The sequence below is a fragment of the Monopterus albus genome, unplaced genomic scaffold, assembly GCF_001952655.1.
Source record: "Monopterus albus unplaced genomic scaffold, M_albus_1.0 scaffold98.1, whole genome shotgun sequence".
NCBI classification, from domain to species: Eukaryota; Metazoa; Chordata; class Actinopteri; order Synbranchiformes; family Synbranchidae; genus Monopterus; species Monopterus albus.
Genome location: NW_018127978.1, coordinates 2,215,923 through 2,239,372, shown reverse-complemented (window position 1 = coordinate 2,239,372; position 23,450 = coordinate 2,215,923). Strand labels below are relative to the sequence as shown.

The 23,450-nt window shown below is 42.9% G+C and overlaps 1 protein-coding gene across 2 annotated transcripts in view; it reads right to left on the bottom strand.

Moving 5' to 3' along the window:
- The window catches only part of asxl1 (ASXL transcriptional regulator 1), a 66,969-nt gene that overhangs the window by 31,557 nt on the left and 11,962 nt on the right, over window positions 1-23,450 (bottom strand). The window contains exon 2 of one of the 2 annotated variants that reach the window (XM_020609205.1): window positions 14,529-14,612. In XM_020609205.1, the coding sequence (XP_020464861.1) occupies window positions 14,529-14,612 (84 nt within the window). Of the gene's footprint in view, window positions 1-14,231; window positions 14,497-14,528; window positions 14,613-23,450 lie in introns of those variants that run through there. The other variant, XM_020609206.1, reaches the window with a different exon arrangement.

Below are 23,450 nucleotides of genomic sequence, written 5' to 3'. Positions count from 1 at the left end.
CACTACATGCCTAACCCTAGGTCTAACATAACCTAGCCTTAATGGTACAGCCTATTCTTAAAAAACCTAACCCACACACTACAGTTTTTTCGAATTTTAGACCCGTTTCTAAACTGTCATTTTTTTCTAAGATCCTAGAGAGCCTGTGGCTCAGGACGTAGAGTGGTCATCCCCAAACAAGAAGATCGGCGGTTTGATTCCCATTCTCCCGAGTCCACATGTCGAAGTGATCTTGGGGAAGACACTGAACCCCAATAGCCAGGTCAGGGCCTTGCAGGGCCATCAGTGTGCATGTGCGAGTTGACGCCACAGATGGCTGCCTCGGTTCTCTACTGGAGACAAATTCCTTACTTGGCCAATAATAGTGAGTATCATTATCATTTATACAATCATTTCTGGAGGGAAACCACATCTTTGAAAAATTCCAGTCCTGCTTTAGATCATGCCATACAGAATCTTGCACTGCTGAATGTGTGTAATGATCTACTTTGTGCTGAATCAAAAACTCCTGCTATTATGGTCCTTTTAGATCTTACAAGTGCCTTTGATGCAGTAGATCATGAAATCCTTATCTCTCAACTTTCTCAGTTTGTAGGTATTCAAGGCACAGCTCATAAGTGGTTCCAGTCACATTTAACTAAGAGGTTTTTCTCTACAGATTGGCGAGAACTCTTCCTCCTGTGCTCCTCTCATCTTCTCATACAGAGTTTCTCAGGGCTCCAGTCTTGGCCTGTTCTTTTTTTCTTTACACATGTTCTTGCTTGGTACAATTTTAGATAAGTATAAGCTCTCTTTTCATTGCTATGTGAATGATATTCAGATTTACTGGCCCCTGAAACTGAATGATGCCACTCCACTACAGTCCTTGCAGTATTGCTTGGCTGATATTAAATCATGGTTGGCAGAAAATTTTCTGTATCTAAATTAGAACAAAACTGAATGCATTATGATTGACTCCCATCGGTCCAAATTCAGGTCCTGGCCCCCTGGCTTCTCATCTGAAAATAGCTGTCAAGAATGTAGGGGTGATATTGAACACCGAGTTAAGATCAGCAGATAAATTCAGCAAGCTTCTTCCAGCTAAGAATGTTACCCAAAGTAATGTCCTTCCTAGCATTGAATGATCTGGAAAAAGCGATCTATGATTGTATTAGCTCCAGGATTGATTATTGTAATGCACTGTATACAAAAGTTAATCAGCCAACTTTGTCTCACCTCCAGTTAGTTCAAAATGCTGCTGCTCTGCTTTTAACTAACACCCGTAGATGTGAAAATGTAATCCCTATTCTTTTATCTCTGCATTGGCTTCCAGTCCATTTTAGGATAGGGTTTAAGTTAAAGATTACTCTTAACGGCCTTGCTCCACTTTCCTGGACAGAACTTTTGGATTTATACCGACCCGACAGAGAACTCAGGTCAAGTGATTCTTAGAGTTTTCAAAGTCCAGGGGCAGGCACTGGGGTGACCAAGCCTTTACACTCTGGTATCCCCCCAAACTTTGGAAAAGTTTACTGATGCACATTAGATCTATTACAGAGCTCAGACTTTTTAAGTCTACTCTCAAAAACTATGTTTACCTATGTTTATTTTATGCATTTTTTGTATTATTTGCAGTAATTGTGAAGTACTCTGGTGTTTTAAAGTGTTATATAAATAAACTTTGATTTGATTTGATTTAAGTCAGAATCAGCATCAGCGTTATTGGCCAGGGGTGTTCGACACACGAGGAATTTCACTCTGGTACAGCGGCTCTCAATATGTATGTACATATCCTTATGTACAGCAATAACAAAGGGCAAGTAAAGACGTGCAAACAAAGGAATGTGCATTAGGAAGCGAGATAATGAAAAGTGAATAATGAATGTATAAACCTATGTATGCACATGCACACACACACACACACTTATATGCACACTGACTGTGTTTGCAGTTTAGTTGCACAGGAATATTACAGGAGACAGGGTGGTGACAATTAAGCTATAAAACTGGTGGTTTAAAAGAAAGACAGTGTTAACATTACACAGCAGTTAAACCTTCAGTCTTCCTCTCCCCATGTGGTTTAATAAAACTGAATTGTCAATATATTTTTTTTAGATAAAATCCATAGACTGTTTTATGTCCACCACATCGTCTGAGGCAGCTTTCCTGTGCACCCTGCGGTGTTAAATGCTCTGCAGGGAAAGCAACGGAGTCCTTGTGATCTTCTCTACAGTCTTTAGGTGACATGCTAAACCTCCTCAGCCTCCTCAGGAAGTACAGCCGCTGTTGGGCCTTCTTGGCCAGCTGTGTGGTGTTAAGTGTCCAAGTGAGGTCCTCACTGATGTGGACGCCCAGGTATTTGAAGCTGCTCACCCTCTCCACTTTGGGCCCACGAATGAACAGTGGCCGATGAATTCTCCTCTCCTTCCTCGTGTCCACTATCATCTCCTTTGTCTTGTCTGTGTTGAGGCTGATTATTGTCCTTGCACTATGACAACAGAATGGCCACCTCATTTGCCAGAAGTGGAGTTTTTATTGCTGAAATACTGGCCCCATTATCTAGCAGGAGAGCATAGTGCTGTGTTTCTGGCTGCTGTGCATGTTAGCCCAAGAGCTAATCCCTCATCGGCTCTCAGCAAACTCCATGACGTCATCAGCGCGCAACAGACAGTGCACCCTGACGCTATACTTATTGCTGCAGGCAACTTTAACCAGTGCAATTTACGGTCTGTACTTACCAAATATTACCAACATGTGAACATTCCCACCCGGGGCAAGAACACTCTGGATCATGTTTACAGTAACATCAGGGTGCATCCAGGGTGTCTGGTATACTGCTCTGAATGTGGGCTAGCATCACTCTCTCAAAACACATAATGATTGGGGTGAGTGCTACTGGCCTGTAGTCGTTCAGGCAGGTGACCGGGCTCTTCTTGGGAAGGGGAACGATGGTTGTGGTCTTAAAGCAGGTGGGAACGATGCTCTGGCTGAGGCAGAAGTTGAAGATGGTGGTGAGAATATCAGCCAGCTCAATGGCACATGCCCTGAGAGCCCTCCCAGTCCTGCTGCTTTGCGGGGGTTAATCTTTCTGAGGACTTTGCGTACCTGGCCTGGTGAGACAGTTAATGGAGGGGAGAGGTTGGGTGGTCCAGGTGTGTGTGTGTGCTTCCTCTCTGTGCTGTAGCTGGAGATCTCAAAGCGGGTGTAGAAGGTGTTAAGGTCATCTGGCAGGCTGTCTGTGGGGCTGATGATGCTAGTGGTGGTCCTCTACTCTGTGATGTGCTGCAGGCCTTGCCACATCCATCCGGAGTCAGCAGTAGAATAAAAGCCATTCAGCTTCTCTCTGTACTGCCACTGTGATGGCTTTCCTCAGTCTGTATTTTGCAGCTTTTTACTCTGTCTCATTTCCTGATCTGAATGCATGAAAGCGTGCACGCAGCATGTGGTGTACCTGAGTATTTATCCAGGGCTTCTGGTTGGGAAACCTCCTGACTTGTATGGTGGGCATGATGTTGTCAATACAGGTACTAATGTACACACTCAGCATAATCCTGTACGCTAACAGAAAAGTCCTCCAAGGTGGCTGCAGCTTTAAACACATCCCAGTCTGTCTGGGCGAAACAGTCCTGCTGGGTGCCTTCAGTCTCTGGGGTCCAGAGTTTAATTTGGTGACAGGGTTTGTTTGTTTCAGTCTTTGTAAGTTGGATACAGGAACAAAGAAATGTGGCCCAAGCGCCCAAGGCGGGGGCAGGGGGCATCGTTCCCACCTGCTTTAAGACCACAACCATCGTTCCCCTTCCCAAGAAGAGCCCGGTCACCTGCCTGAACGACTACAGGCCAGTAGCACTCACCCCAATCATTATGTGTTTTGAGAGAGTGATGCTAGCCCACATTCAGAGCAGTATACCAGACACCCTGGATGCACCCTGATGTTACTGTAAACATGATCCAGAGTGTTCTTGCCCCGGGTGGGAATGTTCACATGTTGGTAATATTTGGTAAGTACAGACCGTAAATTGCACTGGTTAAAGTTGCCTGCAGCAATAAGTATAGCGTCAGGGTGCACTGTCTGTTGCGCGCTGATGACGTCATGGAGTTTGCTGAGAGCCGATGAGGGATTAGCTCTTGGGCTAACATGCACAGCAGCCAGAAACACAGCACTATGCTCTCCTGCTAGATAATGGGGCCAATATTTCAGCAATAAAAACTCCACTTCTGGCAAACAGTGCTTATAAACAGTCCATACATCTCCACACCTCGAATTATTGATAAACACACACACACACACACACACACACACACACACAGAGCCTCCTTTTACACACACCTTCCCCAAAGCAGCAGAGCGATTTCCCCAGTGTACAGAGTGGGTCTGTAGCTGAATCACGGAATCTGGGACTTTGTCAGAAAGCCAAGTCTCGGTGAGAATTAGGGCACGGCATTCTCTTCTTTCCCGTTGTGTTGTAATCCTAGCTCTTAGGTCGTCCAATTTGTTTTCCAGAGACTGTACGTTAGCTAGGAAGAGGCTGGGTAGTGGCGGTCATGTAGTGCAAGCTTTTAGCCTAGCACGGAGCCCTCCTCTTTTGCCCCATTTGCATCTCCGTCTCCGGATCACTGTTTTGGGGTCAGCCTGCTCACTCGTGCCTGGTGCTTCAGGGGTTTCCCTGGGGTGATGGTGGTGGTGGTGGTGGTGGTGGTTGTTGCGGGAGCGAACAATGAGTTGTAGCTCCGGTGGTATGAAACCAGTAAATTCCCAGTGGCTGTGTGAGTTGGCGATATCCAGCAATGCCCGTCTGTTGTACGTTTTCAGTGCATGACATTTGTGCGCAGCAGAAAGAGGAAAAAAAAAAAAAAACCCACACACACACAAACACACAAAAAAAAGAAAACGCCGGCATTCAGGAGTGGAACACGCAAACACGTCTGCCTCAGAGGGCGCCATGATTGTCTGTATGAATTTGACCTCTTAAGATAGGAGGGATGATATTCTTTGGGTTTGAGAAGTACTAAAACTTATTAGTGTCAGGGTTACATAAGCCTATATATTGGCCCAGTCACAATTTTGGAATTGTCGGCAGGACTTGCAAGACAGAGACGTGGTTTGAGTCATTGTAATTTTGGCTTTAAGTGTGTGATTGTTTGATAAGGCTAACATGAAGTTTATAAGGCAAAGCAGTAGTGTGCTCTACGTGGGACAGGTGAACCAGATGAAAATATTGAGCCTGTAGCAGCTGTATTCCTCACCCTCCAGTACTGCCATGGTCAATGAACTGCAGGAGTTGCGGGAATTGGTGCAGCAGCTACAAGCAGAAAAGGACCAGCTCCTGCAAGAAAGAGCTGAAATGCAACCAGGGCCTAATAGGGTATCTTCATCTGGCACTGGTTCGACTGTGGACCAGTCTGTTACTGAACAGATTCTTTTTGCCCATAGAGAAGGAAAATGCCCTGTGTTTAGAGGAACTCATGGTATTGGCACAGATGAATGGATAGAGGAAATTCAAGCTAGATGCTTAGGGCCCTCAGATCAAGCATTTTTCATTTTTGATCATCTCGAGGGAGAAGCCAAGGATGAAATTCGATATCGGCCTAGGGCTGAACGGGTGGGACCCAGAGCACATTTTGACTGTCTTAACAGGAGTTGTATGGGTGTTCTAAATCTTATGGTTCACTACAGGAAGACTTTTTTTCTCACGTCAGTATTCCCATGTTTTGTGTGTGTTAAAGGACAAGGCTGTGGCTAGTGGCCCTGGTAGGATGGCTAACTCTGCTGTTTTACTTCGTGATCAGTTTGTGTAAAATAATGCACCTGCTCTTCATAAGGAATTGAAGCAGCTGGTTCGTAATGATTCAGGGCTTTCCTTATTGGATGTTTGGGCAGAAGCTATCAGGTGGGCGTATGAGGGTAGGTCAAACACTACAGGTAGTGGTTAACCTGCTTCCGCCTTTTCCATTGTGCAGAGTGTTGGAATTAAAGGTCTAGCCGACTGCCCATCTATTCCTACTGTAACGCAAATTGCTGAATTGGCAGACATGCTACAGAAGCAGCAGGAACAAATTGATCAGTGAACACATAGCTTGTTAAAGTTGCAGGCACCCACTAATTCTGGCCGTGCTCCTTCCACTGTGGCTGCCAAACCCAGTATTCAGCCGACTGAAAACTAGCTCCCTCTAGTGTGCAGAGCCAACCAGTAGGAGGGGACACTACTGGCTCAAAGGGCAATGGCTTGGTGGATAGGGCAAAAGTGGATAGGTTGATTGCTCCCTGCCCCCAGGTACTCGGTTTAGTTAGCAGGTGAAATGTTTGTTGGACACAGGGTCGATGGTGCCTACTGTAACGAAAAGTTTGTTTAAACAGCACTTTCAGGATAAAAATCAGCCCTGCCATTGGTTGCATTTGAGGGCTGCAAATGGGCTTGGCATCCCTTATCTTAGCTATTCGGAACCAGATGTAGAGGTGTTAAGCAAAGGTATTCCTAGGAAGGGTGTGCTGATAGTTAAAGCCCTACCAGGCTCATCGTTTCGACCTCAGGTCCCAGGAATATTATTCAGAGTTATGATGAACTCTTTAACCAGCATGGGCCTGTATTGTTTGACCTCCCTGCAGTACAGAATGCCCCAGATCCATGGCAGAGAGCCTTGCAGTTATGTCACCAGGTTTCTGGCCATGACGTGGGCCATGGCTGAAAAATTCTGTGAGAATTTGTGGGGCCAAAATTGTGTTATTTGGACTGATAATAACCCATTAAGTCATCTAGACACTGCAAAATTAGGAGCTACTGAACAGTGATGGGTTGCTAAACTTTCTGCTTTTGATTACAGTATTCGTTATCGGCCAGGCAATATTACTAAGAATGCAGATGCTCTTTCAAGACAACTGGTGGCTCCAGCCTTGCAAATGATGGAATCCTCTCTCCCAAGGACTGCAATACCTGGGAGGTGACTACAGAAGAGTGTATGGACCAATATGCTGAGCAGTCGGCAGTGATAGCTCTTCCATCTCGTACTACACCTGATCTTCAGGCCCTCCAGAAGGCTGACCCCACCATTAGCACCTTTATCTCTTTTTGGGACAGTCAGAGAATGCCCAGTCAGGCTTAAAGGGAGAGACTGACAGCCCAGGTGCGTGGATTGTTGCGGCAGTGGGCCCGTATTGTGCAGAAGGATGGTTTGATGTACCGCTAGCTGTTTCACCCAGATGGGGGTGAAGAGGTGTAGCAGCTCCTTCTGCCAGAAAGTTTGGGGGAGGAGGTCCTGCAGCAGCTTCACCAGAACCATGGCCATCAGGGAATAAAGCAGACTACCGAGTTGGTGAAGCAGAGGTGTTATTGGCCTGGGATGGACCGGGAGATAAAGAACTGGTGTCAAAAGTGTGAGTGTTGTAACTTGGTTAAGGCAACTCACCCTGAGATCAGAGGACCTATGGGCCACCTACTGGCAGCAAGACCCAACCAAATCTTGGCTACTGATTTCACTTTTTTGGAGCATTCCAGCGATGGTACTGAGGTAGTGTTGGTAATGACTGGTGTTTTTCCACGTTTACTCAGGCTGTACCTACAAAGGATCAGAAGGCTTCCAATGTAGCAAGAGTGCTGATAAAGGAGTGGCTTTATCGATATGGAGTACCCATGTGTTTGCACTCTGACCAGGGCAGGAGTTTTGAGAGCGCTTTGGTGCAGCAGTTGTGTCAGCTATATGGGGTACTGAAGACTCGTACTAGCCCTTATCAGCCCCAGGGTAATGGTCAGTGTGAGATTGAATAGAACCCTTCATAACATTCTCCGTACCCTCCCACTGGAACAGAGGAGCCACTGGCCTGAACATCTCCCTCAGGTGGTGTTTAATTATACGCCAGTGTCAATCACCCTTGACACGCAGCCAAGGTAATCTTCAGCAGCTTTGGTTTTAATTGTTTTGAATCTTTTTATGCTACTTATTAATAGTGACCTTACTCTTTGCAGGAGTAATAACCAGTAATAGCCTTTATTGAGGGAATGAGTAGCTTCTTTTCAAGGGTAGTATTTTAGTTTTCCATTTTACCTATAGATTATCCTTATAAATCAGGTAAAAATACATGGAAAGATAGGAAAGATGGCGCCGACAGCGATGGCAGCCTTGGCTACTCACGCTCTCGTGTTTGTTGTTTTTCTTTGTTTTCTCTGTCTTTTGCAACCCATCCTGGATTACTTTTATCAGAGAAGAACTGTTAAATATCAAACAACTCACACCGAAATACCCTTCTCCGATTTTTGTGAAAGAAGAATGCTGGCATGGCAAGAGTGCGGGCGCCTTGGTGAGGCTATGCCAGAGAGGGACCTGGGCTCCACTCCCATCTATCCACCTAGCAAATCTCCGCTCCCTGGTCAACAAGATGGATGAAATTTTTCTCATCAGCAGGACTAACTCTGACTTTGCACGCTCTGCTGCTTTATACTTCACAGAGACGTGGCTCAGCGACTTCATCGCAGACAGCACGATACAAGTACCAGGCTTACAGGTGTACAGAGCAGATAGCGTAATGGAGATGGATGGGAAAACGAGAGGAGATGGAATCTGTCTCTACATCAGGGGTGCCCAATACGTCGATCATGATGTATCCGGCGTAAAACACGTGCCAAATGTTAACATGTGAATGGTCAGTGTGAGGATTCGCTGTGGCGACCCCTAACAGGAAAAGCGACAATCATTCACATATAGCCTATCATCTATCTTCCCTATGGTATTTGCTACTTGATCAACATGCAGGGCAGCCAGTCTGAGATCTTGTCTTTTCTGACACACGAGTCACCAAGCATGTACAGTAAACCACACGAGCTACTGCAAAACTCCAGTGAGCGAACTACCTTGTCAGCCTTTGAATTAATGTCTACTAAACGGTATAAAATGAGTGGGGGAGCCGAATCAAGCAAGAAACCGAAAACATTCCATGCGGAATAGAAGGACTTTTTTTTCCACAACATTATATTCGAAATGCGTTTGCTTGATCTACCAATCTGCCATCACTATTCCGAAGAAGGGAAATGTGGAGTGGCACTTTCAGACTGTTCATAAAAACTACGACTCATTCATATCAATAATTTGTGTGTGTGTGTGTGTGTGTGTGTGTGAGCGAACGCACACGCGTAGTATTTTTAGTGTAGGTCAATCATTTTGACTTGGTCATTTGAAAAGTAGCACGCAAGGCAAAAAAGTGTAGGCACCCCTGCTCTACATAAATGAAGGTTCGCGCACAGATGTCACAGTGCTACAGAGAACAAGTAACAAAAACGTACTCTTTTTATCAACTGCAAACCCTTCTATTCTCCTCGTGAATTTTTGGGGACAAAAGTCGCATTGGACCACTGCTACACAACAATAAAAGACACCTATCGGTCTCTCCCCCGTGCAGCCCTTGGACTCTCTGATCACTGTATGGTCCATCTTATTCCAATCTACAGGCAGAAACTTAAAGCTGTGGAGCCTGTGGTCAAAACAGTGAAGAGCTGGACTGAGGAGGCTAAGTCAGAGCTACAGGACTGCTTTGACCGCACAGACTGGAGTGTATTTGAGACTGCAGCTACAGACCTGGATGAACTCACTGACACTGTCACATCTTATATCAGCTTTTGTGAGGATGTGTGTGCCCAAAAAGTCCTTCTGCACATACAACAACCACCAGCCCTGGTTCACAGTAAGACTCAAGCAGCTTCGTCGTGCCACAGCAGAAGCATACAGATATGGGGACAGGACTCTGTACAGCCAGGCCAGGAACACGCTGAAAAGGGAGATCAGAGCCACTCTGAAAAGCTGAAAGCCCAGGTTTCAGCCAACAACTCCTAGTCTGTGTGGAGGAGCCTGAAAAGAATCACTGGCTATAGCAAACCATCCCCCCCTACTGTGGAGGACCGTCAACTAGCAGACAACCTGAATGTGTTCTACTGCAGGTTTGACAAACACTCCACCCACACCCTCCCCACCTCAGACCCAGCAGCTGCTCCCCCAACAATCACCACCCTTCCCTCCAGCTCCTCAACTCTAACGATCTGTGAAATGAATGTGCGTGGCCTCTTTAAAAACCAAAGTATCAGGAAGGTACCAGGTCCAGAGGGTGTGACCCCCCGCTTCAAAGTGTGTGCAGATCAGGTGGTCCCCCATCTTCAACAGGTCACTGGAGCTGTGTGTAGTCCCCTCCATCGGTTGACTGAGCGACTACAGACCTGTCGCCCTGACATTTGTAATTATGAAGTCCTTTGAAAGTCTGGTGTTGGCCCACCTGAAGGACATTGTAGACCCCCTGCAGTTCGCCTACCGGGCAAACAGGTCAGTGGACAATGCAGTTAGCATGGCACTGCATTACATCCTGCAGCACCTCGACTCCCCAGGGACCTATGTACGGGCCATCTTTGTTGACTTCAGCTTGGCATTCAACATCATCATCCCGGACATCCTCTACTCCAAACTCACCCAGCTCACTGTGCCTGACTCCACCTGTCAGTGGATTACTAGCTTTCTGACAGACAGGAAGCAGGAGGTGAGGCTGGGGGAAACCACATCCAGCACCTGGACAATAAGCACAGGTGCCCCCCCCTCTGCTGTTTTCACTCTATACCATCGACTGCATCTCGAAGGACCCCTCTATCAAGCACCTTAAGTTTGCTGATGATACAACGGTCATTGGTCTCATCCGAGACAATGACGGGTCAGCCTGTAGACGGGAGTTGAGTAGCTAGCCCTATGGTGTGGTTGCAGCAACCTGGAGCTGAACATGCTCAAAACAGTGGAGATGACAGTGGACTTCAGGATGAACCCCCCCTCACCTTACTTGGCAGCCCTGTATCAGCAGTAAAGTCCTACAAGTTCTTGGGCTCCACTATCTCCCAGGACCTGAAGTGGATGTCCAACATCAGGACCATCATCAAGAAGGCAGAACAGAGGATATACTTCCTGAGCTGGCGCAGGAAGCTCGACCTGCCCCAGGAGCTGCTGATACAGTTCTACAGAGGAATCATCAAATCTGTTCTCTGCACCTCCATCACTGTCTGGTTTGGCTCCGCTACCAAACAGAACAAGTACAGACTTCAGCGGACAGTCAGGACTGCAGAAAAGGTCACTGGTGCAAGCCTGCCCTCCATGGAGGACCTGTACACCTCACAGGTCAAAAGGAGGGCAGAGGGGATCACTGCAGACCACTCACACACATGACAATCTGTTCGAACTCCTCCCCTCTGGATGGCGTTACAGGTCACTGTGCGCCAGGACAACCAGGCACAAGGACAGTTTCTTCCCCCAAGCTGTCACTCTGATGAACACTTGACCCAGGACAGTATGACTGGACAATAACCCTCAGTGCAATACATTGTACAGAATATACAGGTCTCTATTTTTAAGTACTCTATTTTTATTCCTAATTATCTTGTTTCACAATGAGCATTCCTTTATCTGCATTGTTTACTGCCTGTTTATACTGTTTATTTTACATTGTTTGCACTGTTTGTTGCTTGTTAATACTGCTTATTTTGCTATACTGCACAGCATTATGTTGGTTTACTGTTTACTTGCCCCTTGCATGGGGATATGTACATGCACATTGAGAGCCGATGTACCAGAGTTAAATTCCTCATGTGTCCAACAGCTGGCCAATAAAGCAGATTCTCATTCTGAAAATATCCAAAAACAGATTTTGTCAAACTCAATGGGTATGCTCACCTTAAAATTAGATAAACCATTACTAAAAATTTTACCCCATCTCCTTTCCCTAAAAAAAAGTTTTCAAACTATAATTTGGAAACAAAAATAGTGTCACTAAATACTGAAGTCAAACTAATATCTTTCAAGTCCAAAAATTTCCATACACTAAAAGAATTTCTTTAGAATTCCCAAAGATCTTTTCAAAATGTTACCATTTCAATCTCTAATTTCTTTGCCCTATTGTCTTTTCTTTTTGATTCTTTATCGGACTGTGATAAGAAGGGCATGATACAATGTGACAGATCCTTTACTACTGTCGGTTTAATACTTGCTTCATCAGTTTGGAGCACATTTTCGCTTGTCCTCCGTTTGCCCTGACTGGTGGGGAACCAGTGGTGGATTCATTACAGACCTTGCAATGCCCATTTACTACATGTATTATTAGCAACAAAGGGCTGTAAAGACAGCTGCCATTAAATCCCTGAAACCATTACTGACAGTGCAGTTACAGAAAGAGATTCCATGCGATACTCCGTCTCTTTGTGCACCTTAGAGGCTATGCTAGACGAATATTTTTGTCATTGATAGAATTTCTTTTAATAATGACTGAAAAATCTGAAGGCCATCCATTATTTTGACAGATTAGAATTGCCATGTGAGACTGAGATCGTATAGGGATCTAAATCACGCTCGCAAAACAATTTATCATGCAGCCCTAATTAGAACACAGAGGGTGATCTACACTAACTTAAAGTTAGGCTATTAAAAAGCCCAATAACTGCTACAGTGTTGGTAAACGAGGTGAAAAAAAAAAGAGGAACCGATGCAGTGGATGAAGGACAACTGAGACCCACTGAATGCACCTCACTTTATGAGAGCTGACAGCACACTGAAGAGCCACCGAGTCAAGGCCATGGAGCACATCTGTGACCACTACAGGTCACAGAGGGGTGGGTGCAGAAGGTGTGCATGCAGCAAATTCCTCTCGATAAAAGTGAGTGTTTCAAGATCAAGAAATCCCACCTTCAGAGGAACTTTTAATCACTTCCCAAGAAAAATGCTGCGCGACTTCAAGCCATTGGCTGAAGTAGAGCTGGAAAGTCCAGCCTCCGGTGAGGAAGCAGAGCACAGGCTCAGCTTTCAGATCAAAACTACCACAAAAAATGAAAATTAAATTGGCGGATTTTATGGCCCTGTCCATCAAAATGACCTCTGGTCCACCACTTTACTCAAATGGCTGCCGGTTTGTCCCGGATTCTATAGTCCACAAAATTTTCACATTTCACAAAATTTTGAAAGTGCAAAATATTTAATTTTTACTTTTACCTAAAATATTTGCTATTGACTGATGGCTGAATTCACTAGCTGCAGCTAAATTATATCACAGTTAGTTAGAAAACTACAAATAACACTTAACCCTCAGGGGTTCCTTTAAAAAGAGTCACACATATGTATCTAGTGCCAAGTCAAGTAACCACTTATATAAAAGGCTCTAAAATGTCAAATTCATATTCTCTTCCACTTTAAAACTAGCCAACTACTTCTGCCTGAAATATACATATCAAATATGAATTATATTTCTGGAATTTTTAACCATTTATAGGCCAGTATGTTTTCATAACTCCATATTATTTATGGGGGGGGGAATGAAAATTTCCAAAAAAATACATTTCAACCAGTAAATGTTGGTTGGGCCTAATAATAATCAGTGTGCTGTCAGCTCCCATAAAGTGAGCAACATTGATTTTGATGCATTATTTTTTTGGGCAGCAGTGCACCTGCATACACAACCTGAATGAGAACCCAAAGCCCAATTTTGTTTGGGTTATTGCTTCTCATTTTCGATTGTTTATAAAATATTGAAAAAAATTTGAGCTACATTCATTCAACACAGCCAAAATGGCTTGAAAAATAAAACAAATGTTACCACCAGTCTAAGTCCACATAAGGGTTAAATAGGGTCTAATTTTTTCCCTTCAAAGAAAGATGACTTCTTCAGGAAAAAATCCCAGTCTGTCTTGTTTTGATATTTGAAAACACAAAGCAGACTAGACTGTGTTTTTAATTTCACTTGAGTATATGGAAATGTTTTGTAAATAAAATAGGAAAAGTCATTGTTTCATATGTATAACACAGTATTAGCCTACTGATCACAGGTTCTTTTTTGGAGCTCAAATCCCCAGATTTTACTATGGTAACTCAAGTTGATGACATGAATTCAACAAAATTCTGATTTGAATAATAATTTCAAAAGATCAGCAGGATGCACCTGGAATCTACATCAAAGTCTTTGAGTGTATAATTTAAGTAAAATCATGTCTACAATGTTAGTTGCAGGATCGTGTTTGCCTTAACAATAGAAACACAGTGTACCTGTAGTTTTCACCAAGAGCTTGCTTAAGGGGCTTAACTCTATGTGAAGTGCCTTGGGAGGACTTTTTGTTGTGATTTGACACTATACAAATAAAACTGAATTTAACTGAACTGAATCACCAACACTGAACATTAATATGAAAGAGCATGACCGCATGGTTACAGAAAAGTTGTAATATGTGTATGCAATAAAGGGCTATAGTCTTCCAACCTACCTCCTGTTCAGTCAGCAGCAGGCCAAGTAGTCCATGTTTGGAGGAAATAAAAAACCTCAGTTATAACCACATTGACATGTTCAGTTGATCTGCCTGATCAGTTCATTGATTACTAAAATACCAGACAAATACAAAAGACATGGGGATAAATGTTGAGAATTCTTATCCAACAGATGCAACAGTGTGAATTTGAAGATGATGGCATACCTCAACTCCGATTTCAACATTGTATCTCTTTTACCTTTTTAACAGTAGCACTTCTACAATATCTGTGGGTGTGTGTATGTGTGTGTCTGACCGCATTTCCTTCAGCCCCTTGGTCTGGATGACATGGAGGATTTGTTTAGGAGTCATGGGTGCATCAGAGAAGTTCTCCAAAACCTGGAAAACATGCAAAATCATTTAACCACAAACTGACAAATATTTCAACAACATTAAGGAAGCATCATAAACACAAAACAAGTTAAGCTTAACCTGGGATCATGAGTAGCTCTCCAAGTAAAAAAATGTTGGCGACTCCTGATCTAAATCAATCAACCCCACAGTCTCAGTAACTGTCCCACATGGGAGCAATCTTACTCTCGAGCTAATTAATGAAGCCCTAGAGCTAAACAAATTTCAACTTGTCTAGTGTTTCTAAAGTCAAAAGGGGTGGTGGTGGTGCTATTTAAAAGGACATTTCATTGGTGAATTTACTGTAATTCTTTTGAATATCTCTGTACTGTGGTGAAAACACCAAGCACTTTATTAGTTAGTTTACAGACCACCAAAGTAGTGTGCACAATTCACTGATGAATTGTCTGACTTCCTGTCAGGTATCACTGATTTCAACTCTTATGTTAAATATTCATATAAACAATCAAAGATAACACTGCTAAAAAAGACTTCCCTTATTTGATCTGGTACAGCATGCAACTGGCCTGAATCACACACACTACATTTGGTTATCAATTTTTCAATCAAAAAAAGAGGTAAAAGGTACAGTATATGCTAATGAAACTGCCAGTGCTGCATTTGATGTCCTATCTAATTCATCTAAGAAAAAGGTAGGAGGAGCAGATGAACGTCTTGATCATTTTAATTCCAAAGCACTCAGAAATAACCTCATGACTAAGGTTATTTTTGGCAAACAGAAAGCCGCATAGTGAAATGCTGCATCAGTAGCATAAAAGAGAGAATGCAGAAAAGCAATATGAAGATAGAGAAAAAGTAAACTTCAGATGGACTGACATCTATAAGGAGAAACTAGGTGACCTCATCGCCATCTACAAAAAGAACAGCTTTTATGTCAGAATTCACAGCAAGAATAAACACCAATATTTTTAAGCAATGGCCCCACGGGTTTGATGACCTGTAGTTTGGTGGTCAAACTACATTTTTGGTGGCCCAAACGTAAATGTGAACACATTGCAAAAAAGGCAATTTAATTTTGTTTAAACTACAAAGTTCACTTATCAACATATATACACTGCTAAAAAAAAATTAAGGGATCACTTAAATCACACCATGGGGGCTGTATTCAAAATCACACTGAAAATCAAATTGAAAACTTGAAATCACAGACTCATCCAAAATGTATGAATTTTATCAAAGCAACGCATAATGTGACTCAGAAGTGTGTTTGGCCCCCGTGTGCCTGTATGCATGCCCAGCAACATCTGAGCATGCACCTGATGAGTCGGTGGATGGTGTCCTGGGGGATCTCCTCCCAGACCTGCATCAGGGCATCAGTGAGCTCCTGGACAGTCTGTGGTGGTACTTGGTGGTGTTGGATGCACCAATACATAATGTCCCATAGGTGCTCAATTGGATTTCAGTCAGGGGAAATGTGAAGGCCAGTCAACGGCATCAGGGCCTTCGTCATTCAGGAGCTTTCTACACATTCTGGCCACATCAGGCCGGGTATTGTCCTGCATAAGGAGCCCAGGGCCCACTGCACCAGTGTAAGGTCTAACAGTTACTCTGACTTCATCCCAGTAACTCACAGCAGTCAGGGTACCATTGGCTATGACATGGAGGTCTGCGCAGCTCTCCAAGGATATGCCTCCCCAGACCATCGCTGACCCACCACCAAACTGGTCATGCTCACTGATGTTACAGGCAGCATAACACTCACCACAGTGTCTCCAGAGTATGTCACATGTGCTCAATGTGAATCTGCTATCATCTCTGAAGAGAACAGGGTGCCAGTGGTGGACCTGCCAATTCCGGTATTCTCTAGCAAATGCCTGTCAAGCTGCACAGTGCTGGACTGTGAGTACAGGTCATAGTAGAGGACGTCAGGCCCTTGTGCCCCCCTCAAAGTCTGTTTGACAGTTTGGTCAGAAACATTCACACCCGTAGTAGCCTGCTGGAGGTAATTTTGTAGAGCTCTTCCTTTTTCTCTTTGCACAAAAGAGAAGATACCATCCTGCTCCTGGGTTGTTGCCCTTCTACGGCCCTGTCCAGCTCTCTTGGCATAAGGGCCAGTCTCCTGGTACCTTCTCCATGCTCTTGAGACTGTGCTGGGAGACAGAGCAAACCTTGCAACTGCACATATGGGGGTGTCATCTTGGAGTAACTGGACTACCTGTGCAACCTGATTGGGCTGCAGGTACTGACTCATGCTACCAGTAGTGACAAGGACACTAGCAAAACACAAAACTTAATCAGTCAGGAAGAATAAGGAGAGAGCATTTGTCTGTGGCCACCTCATGCAAATCCATTTCCTTTTTGGGGGTTGTCTTACTTTTAACTCTCCACTGCACCTGCTGTCTCTTTCATTTGCACTAAAACAGATGAAACTTGATTCATAATCACTTGTGCTTCCTCAGTGAACAGATTGATATTCTTGAAGTTTACATGATGGTGTTATACTGTTATTATTGTGTGCCCGTAATGATTTTTTTTGAGCTGTTTATATTATTTTAGTTCAGTCTATTTTTTGCAGCCCCCCAATGACTCTGCCTCATACCCACTCTCTTTTGCTCCCTCCCAAAATTGTGCCTGAGTAAGTCATATCTGCAATAAAGGCATTACAAAAAGAGGTTTCTACTAATACTTATATGGGCAGTATAAATACATTTTTATTTTCTTTTAAACTGAAAACAAGTTCTTTGAAAACATATCCTCTCAGTACATCTTATTTCACACCCCTCATGCATTCCTGTGCCTGATAAACACAACCTCCTTCCTCCCCAGCATCCCAGCAGTGTAAGTTATGTACAGTGCCTTGCGAAAGTATTCGGCCCCCTTGAACTTTGCGACCTTTTGCCACATTTCAGGCTTCAAACATAAAGATATAAAACTGTAATTTTTTGTGAAGAATCAACAACAAGTGGGACACAATCATGAAGTGGAACGAAATTTATTGGATATGTCAAACTTTTTTAACAAATAAAAAACTGAAAAATTGGCCGTGCAAAATTATTCAGCCCCCTTAAGTTAATACTTTGTAGCGCCACCTTTTGCTGCGATTACAGCTGTAAGTCACTTGGGGTATGTCTCTATCAGTTTTGCACATCGAGAGACGGAAATTTTTGCCCATTCCTCCTTGCAAAACAGCTCGAGCTCAGTGAGGTTGGATAGAGAGCGTTTGTGAACAGCAGTTTTCAGTTCTTTCCACAGATTCTCGATTGGATTCAGGTCTGGACTTTGACTTGGCCATTCTAACACCTGGATATGTTTATTTGTGAACCATTCCATTGTAGATTTTGCTTTATGTTTTGAATCATTGTCTTGTTGGAAGACAAATCTCCGTCCCAGTCTCAGGTCTTTTGCAGACTCCATCAGGTTTCCTTCCAGAATGGTCCTGTATTTGGCTCCATCCATCTTCCCATCAATTTGAACCATCTTCCCTGTCCTTAAAGTTTGCCACAAGCCACCTGGGAGACACACCAAACATGTGGAAGAAGGTGCTCTGGTCAGATGAAACCAAAATCGAACTTTTTGGCAACAATGCAAAACGTTATGTTTGGTGTAAAAGCAACACAGCTCATCACCCTGAACACACCATCCCCACTGTCAAACATGGTGGTGGCAGCATCATGGTTTGGGCCTGCTTTTCTTCAGCAGGGACAGGGAAGATGGTTAAAATTGATGGGAAGATGGATGGAGCCAAATACAGGACCATTCTGGAAGGAAACCTGATGGAGTCTGCAAAAGACCTGAGACTGGGACGGAGATTTGTCTTCCAACAAGACAATGATCCAAGACATAAAGCAAAATCTACAATGGAATGGTTCACAAATAAACATATCTAGGTGTTAGAATGGCCAAGTCAAAGTCCAGACCTGAATCCAATCGAGAATCTGTGGAAAGAACTGAAAGCTGCTGTTCACAAACGCTCTCCATCCAACCTCACTGAGCTCGAGCTGTTTTGCAAGGAGGCATGGGCAAAAATTTCAGTCTCTCGATGTGCAAAACTGATAGAGACATACCCCAAGCGACTTACAGCTGTAATCGCAGCAAAAGGTGGCGCTACAAAGTATTAACTTAAGGGGGCTGAATAATTTTGCACGCCCAATTTTTCAGTTTTTTATTTGTTAAAAAAGTTTGAAATATCCAATAAATTTCGTTCCACTTCATGATTGTGTCCCACTTGTTGATTCTTCACAAAAAATTACAGTTTTATATCTTTATGTTTGAAGCCTGAAATGTGGCAAAAGGTCGCAAAGTTCAAGGGGGCCGAATACTTTCGCAAGGCACTGTACACTGCAGTAGGCCTACATTACACTGTTAGATGTGTTATAATCTAGCCACTTAAAGTCCAGTTGTTGTTTTTTTCGTCTTTTCAAGATAGCGCTGCATGAGTGGCAGCGAGTTCCAGCAGCTCTATCCTCTTTTGTGTTTTTTCCATGTTTTCTGAAGTTCTCCTTGCTTTTGTGTTATATTTCTTTTCCGCAAGCCTTTGTGGAGTTGGGCTACTAGGAGTACAAGTTTTATTGTGTTTGCATTATGTTTTATACTTTTGTGCGAGCTTTTTGAGTCTGCCTCGGGGGACCCCTTGTGTCGCAGCTCCATTGTTTATTCTCGGGATCTGCTGCTTGCCCTCAACCGTGTCCGGCTTCCTTATGGTGAGCAGCCGAAGATCCCCATGAAGATGTGACGAAAAAGGCAAGGCTGTAGAGCTGGCGTAAAGTGCTGGGAAAAGAACAGAGGTATGAGCCATGTTTACCATCTGTTACTATGGAAAACGTCCACTCCGTTCCCAACAAGATGGATGAGCTAAACCGCGCAAACGGAACTGCAACGGGTGTACAGGAAGAGCAGCCCTCTGTGTTTCACCGACACTCCTGATTCTGTGGTGATGGTTTACACTAATCCCTCGGCTGACGCTACTACTGTATGTGAGCACACACAGGCTCTAATCCTCATGTCAGGGGACTTTAACCCTCCCCCTCTCTGCCATCCTCCCAAACTTCACCCAGTATGTTAATTGCCACACAAAGGACAATAAAACTCTGGACATACTGTATGCAAATGCCAGGAATGCATATAACTTCCGACCCACCCTCTGACCACAGACGATATCACAGCGATATCTTGTTCATGATTTCTCTGAAATGCTTGTATTGTCTTGTTTCTGGGTATTCTTGAACTGTTTTTCAGAGAGCCTTGTGGTGTCTTGTTGTTTAGTCTCTACTACTGTTGATATACAGGGTTTTTCCCCATTGTGGAATTAATTGTGGGAGTAATATTCCTGTTCTTGATTTCTCTCAAGTGCTAAGTTTTGTCTTTTTTTAGGTATCTGATTTGCTTCTCGGAGGTCCCTATGGTGTTAGTTGTTCTCATGGTGTTTTGCTGTTTGCTCTCTATTGCTGCTGGAACACTGGAATTTCCCCATTGTGGGATCAATAAAGTCTTACCTTACCTTTCCATTCACTCCTACGTGTTTGTAGCCATTTTATCTTTTCATAGTCTATGTGCTTCTGGTTCTTCTGTAGTGGTCGTGTTAGAAGTTTGATTAGGCTTAGTAAACCTATACTTCGGCAGCCCCAACATAACGGCACCTAGCCAGCGACAGCCAGTTTGCCGTTTTTGTAGAATGTTGAGCTAAATGGTGCAAACGGAACAGGATGTTTGTGAAAGATCGATGTTGTTGTTGTTGTTGTTGTATTGGTGAAGTACAGGGGTTCTGAGAAACAGGGTCTCGTTCTAAGTAGAAATGTGATCAAGCCTGGTGGCCACAGCGAGCAACCTGCTAGGGATATATGGTGGCCACAGCAACTTTCTGTGACCATGGGCCATGGTTAATGTCAAACCCTGCACTGCAATAAACAACAAAACATCAGTTTAAATTGAGCAACATCTAAAAACATCTACCTACTCATTAGATTTTCTACATACAAGCTTCTTAAAAAGTGTTTCTAGGTTTTTGGTAATGGATTTGTTGTATGTTGTAAATGTTGCCTGTAAAACAACATGGTGAGACACATTCACGGGTGCAGTTAAGATCAATTCATCCTCAGCATGTTTTAAGCTCATTTATCATGTCACAGATAGAACTCCATTCTATTTCTGACACACACATGAGCCTTATTACCCTGGGACCCAGTGGGGGATATTTTCACTTAAGGACTATTTCCTGAAAAAATTATAAAAATGTTTAAAAAAAAAAAATCTTTTTTTTGCCAGTGATTTTACTAGTATCTGTTGTGACTGTTATGACTCCTGAAATAACTGATCTTTTTGGTTTCACTGTAGTGAGCTGGAAAGTATATATTTAAAGAATCCATGGCATGCTTTTGCTTGTTGTTTTGACTCATGCAATGTTACAATGGAGAATTATCGTCTTAGACATGAACTAAAGCTCAAAGAATTTGGTGTATACATGTTCTAGCACTTCAATGCAGAAGCAACTGTGTTTACTCGCAAGATTTTATTTTTTTACAAAATAAAGTTGTGATAGTTTAAGGATTTCCTTGAATGGTGATAATTTCCAAGCAGTTGTGTGTTCATGTGAGTTTGCCTGACATCCACTGGTGCCATTGTAAAAGCAGAATTTTTCCACTGCGGTTGGTTTTGTGGATATATTTTACCTCCTGCTGCTGCACTGTGACCAGAGGATGTGGAGAAAAATACAGGGCCTGAGGTTACTGCATGTTGGGAATGTTCCTGTACAGGGACTGGTTGTTTTACCTGACTGGGTCTAACTTAATGTCAGCCGACCAGTGAACGATCAGCTCAACACTGGATTCCCCAGAACATAGTAGATGTGATGTGATGCGGGTTAGCGATCCATGTTGTTATTGTTGGTGCTACGCTACCTGTTGAAATTAATTTTACTACTTTGGGGTTGTATGTGGTTATGTGGGGGAATCATTCGTAGTGAACACTGGCACACATCAAATGCACATGATGTGGTAAACTGATGAGAAGCTCAAACTTCTTCTTAAACTAGGCTTTAACCATGTCTCAGAAGAATTTCCTCTAAGACAGGGGTGTCCAAACTACAGCCCACAGGCCAACTGAAGCCAGCAAATTCTAAAAATATAATGGAATATGACCCATATATGAAACTTGCACTTGACTACAGTTGTTTTTGGCAGCCTGTTTTAATTTTAGTCTTAGTCTAGTCTTTGTGTGACGCTGTCATTTTAGTTTTTATTAGTTTTAGTCACATTCATACTTTTTAGTCTAGGCAAGTTTCAGTCAACTAAAAGTCTGAGCATTTGAGTTATTTTAGTAAGAATTATCCATGACTATTTTAATCTAGTTTTAGTCAACGAAAACTGATGACATTTAGTCTAGTTTATCAATGAAAATTGTATTTTAGTCTTTTTAGTAATGCAATTCTATTTAACCCAGTCAATATAGTACAAGTACCTATTAGTATAGACGAAACCAAAGGTTTTTTTAGCCAAACCCATTTCAAACAAGGTTGTCTTATTATATTATTGTTACCTTAAAGACTCGAGAATAAATCAAATACAAATTTTGTGTGATTTTGTGGCTGTATTTCTCCCCATCTATTTCCACAACACATTCAGTTTTCTTTTCCACTTCTATGTAATGAAAGTTTTTCCAAATATTGTTTCTTCTTTTCCTCCCAATGACAAACCCCGGCTGACTGGCCATCGGTCTCTTTCTCTGTGTCAAACTTAACTTTAATTGTTGTTGTCGTCTTCTAAATAATGCTATGAGAGGAGTTTAAGGAAGTGACGTCGCCTGTGTCTGCGCAGTGCAACCTGATGCGGCCCTGAAGAGAGACACAGGAAACAGAAACACTGCAAAATAATAACGAGACCAAACGAGTCGAAATAACGTTATAACATTTCATTTTGTCTCGTTTTGGTCAACAAAAATGAAGAGACATTTTAGCATAGTTCTTATTTTTGTAAACCACCTTGTCTTGTTTTATTCGTCAACAATATTGCATTGTACATTTAATTATAGTCCTTGTCATAGAGCTGGGCAATATGGCCTAAGAAAAAAAAAATAACATAAAATAAAATCCGATTTTTTCACAAAAAAATCCGATTTACAATTTAAATTGATTTTTTTCCCCCCTAATTAAAATAAATATGCAGATGACAAACCAAAGAAATTGTTCAAAACAAATATTACTTTATTTTGTTTTGATTTTACCTTCTGGGATAAAACTGCAATGAGAAGAAAGCCAAAATACAAGATGGCTGGCCCTGCCATTGTAAACAGTGAAAACATAACATAACCTAACAATTGCCCCTGGGCAATTATTTTGCCTTTATGGTTGTCGGGAAAGTAAGCTGTTTGGAGGCAGACGCTTCGCAGAGTCCAGTCATCATTAATGAAATGCACAGTTAAACTCATATAGGGCTGCATCATACAACTGGACCATAAATCTGTTGTTGCGGAGTAAAACCACACTCCTTCCAGCTCCCTAGTGATCCAGAATTTTTGACATTTTTGCAGATTTATTAAAAAGAAAAACTGAAATATCACATGGTCATAAGTATTCAGACCCTTTGCTGTGACACTCATATTTAACTTAGGTGCTGTCCATTTCTTCTGATCATCCCTGATAAGGTTCTACACCTTCATTTGAGTCCAGCTGTGTTTGATTATACTGATTGGATGTGATTAGGAAAGCCACACACCTGTCTATATAAGACCCTACAGCTCACAGTGCATGTCAGAGCAAATGAGAATCATGAGGTCAAAGGAACTGCCTGAAGAGCTCAGAGACAGAATTGTGGCAAAGCACAGATCTGGCCAAGGTTACAAAAATATTTCTGCTGCACTTAAGGTGCCTAAGAG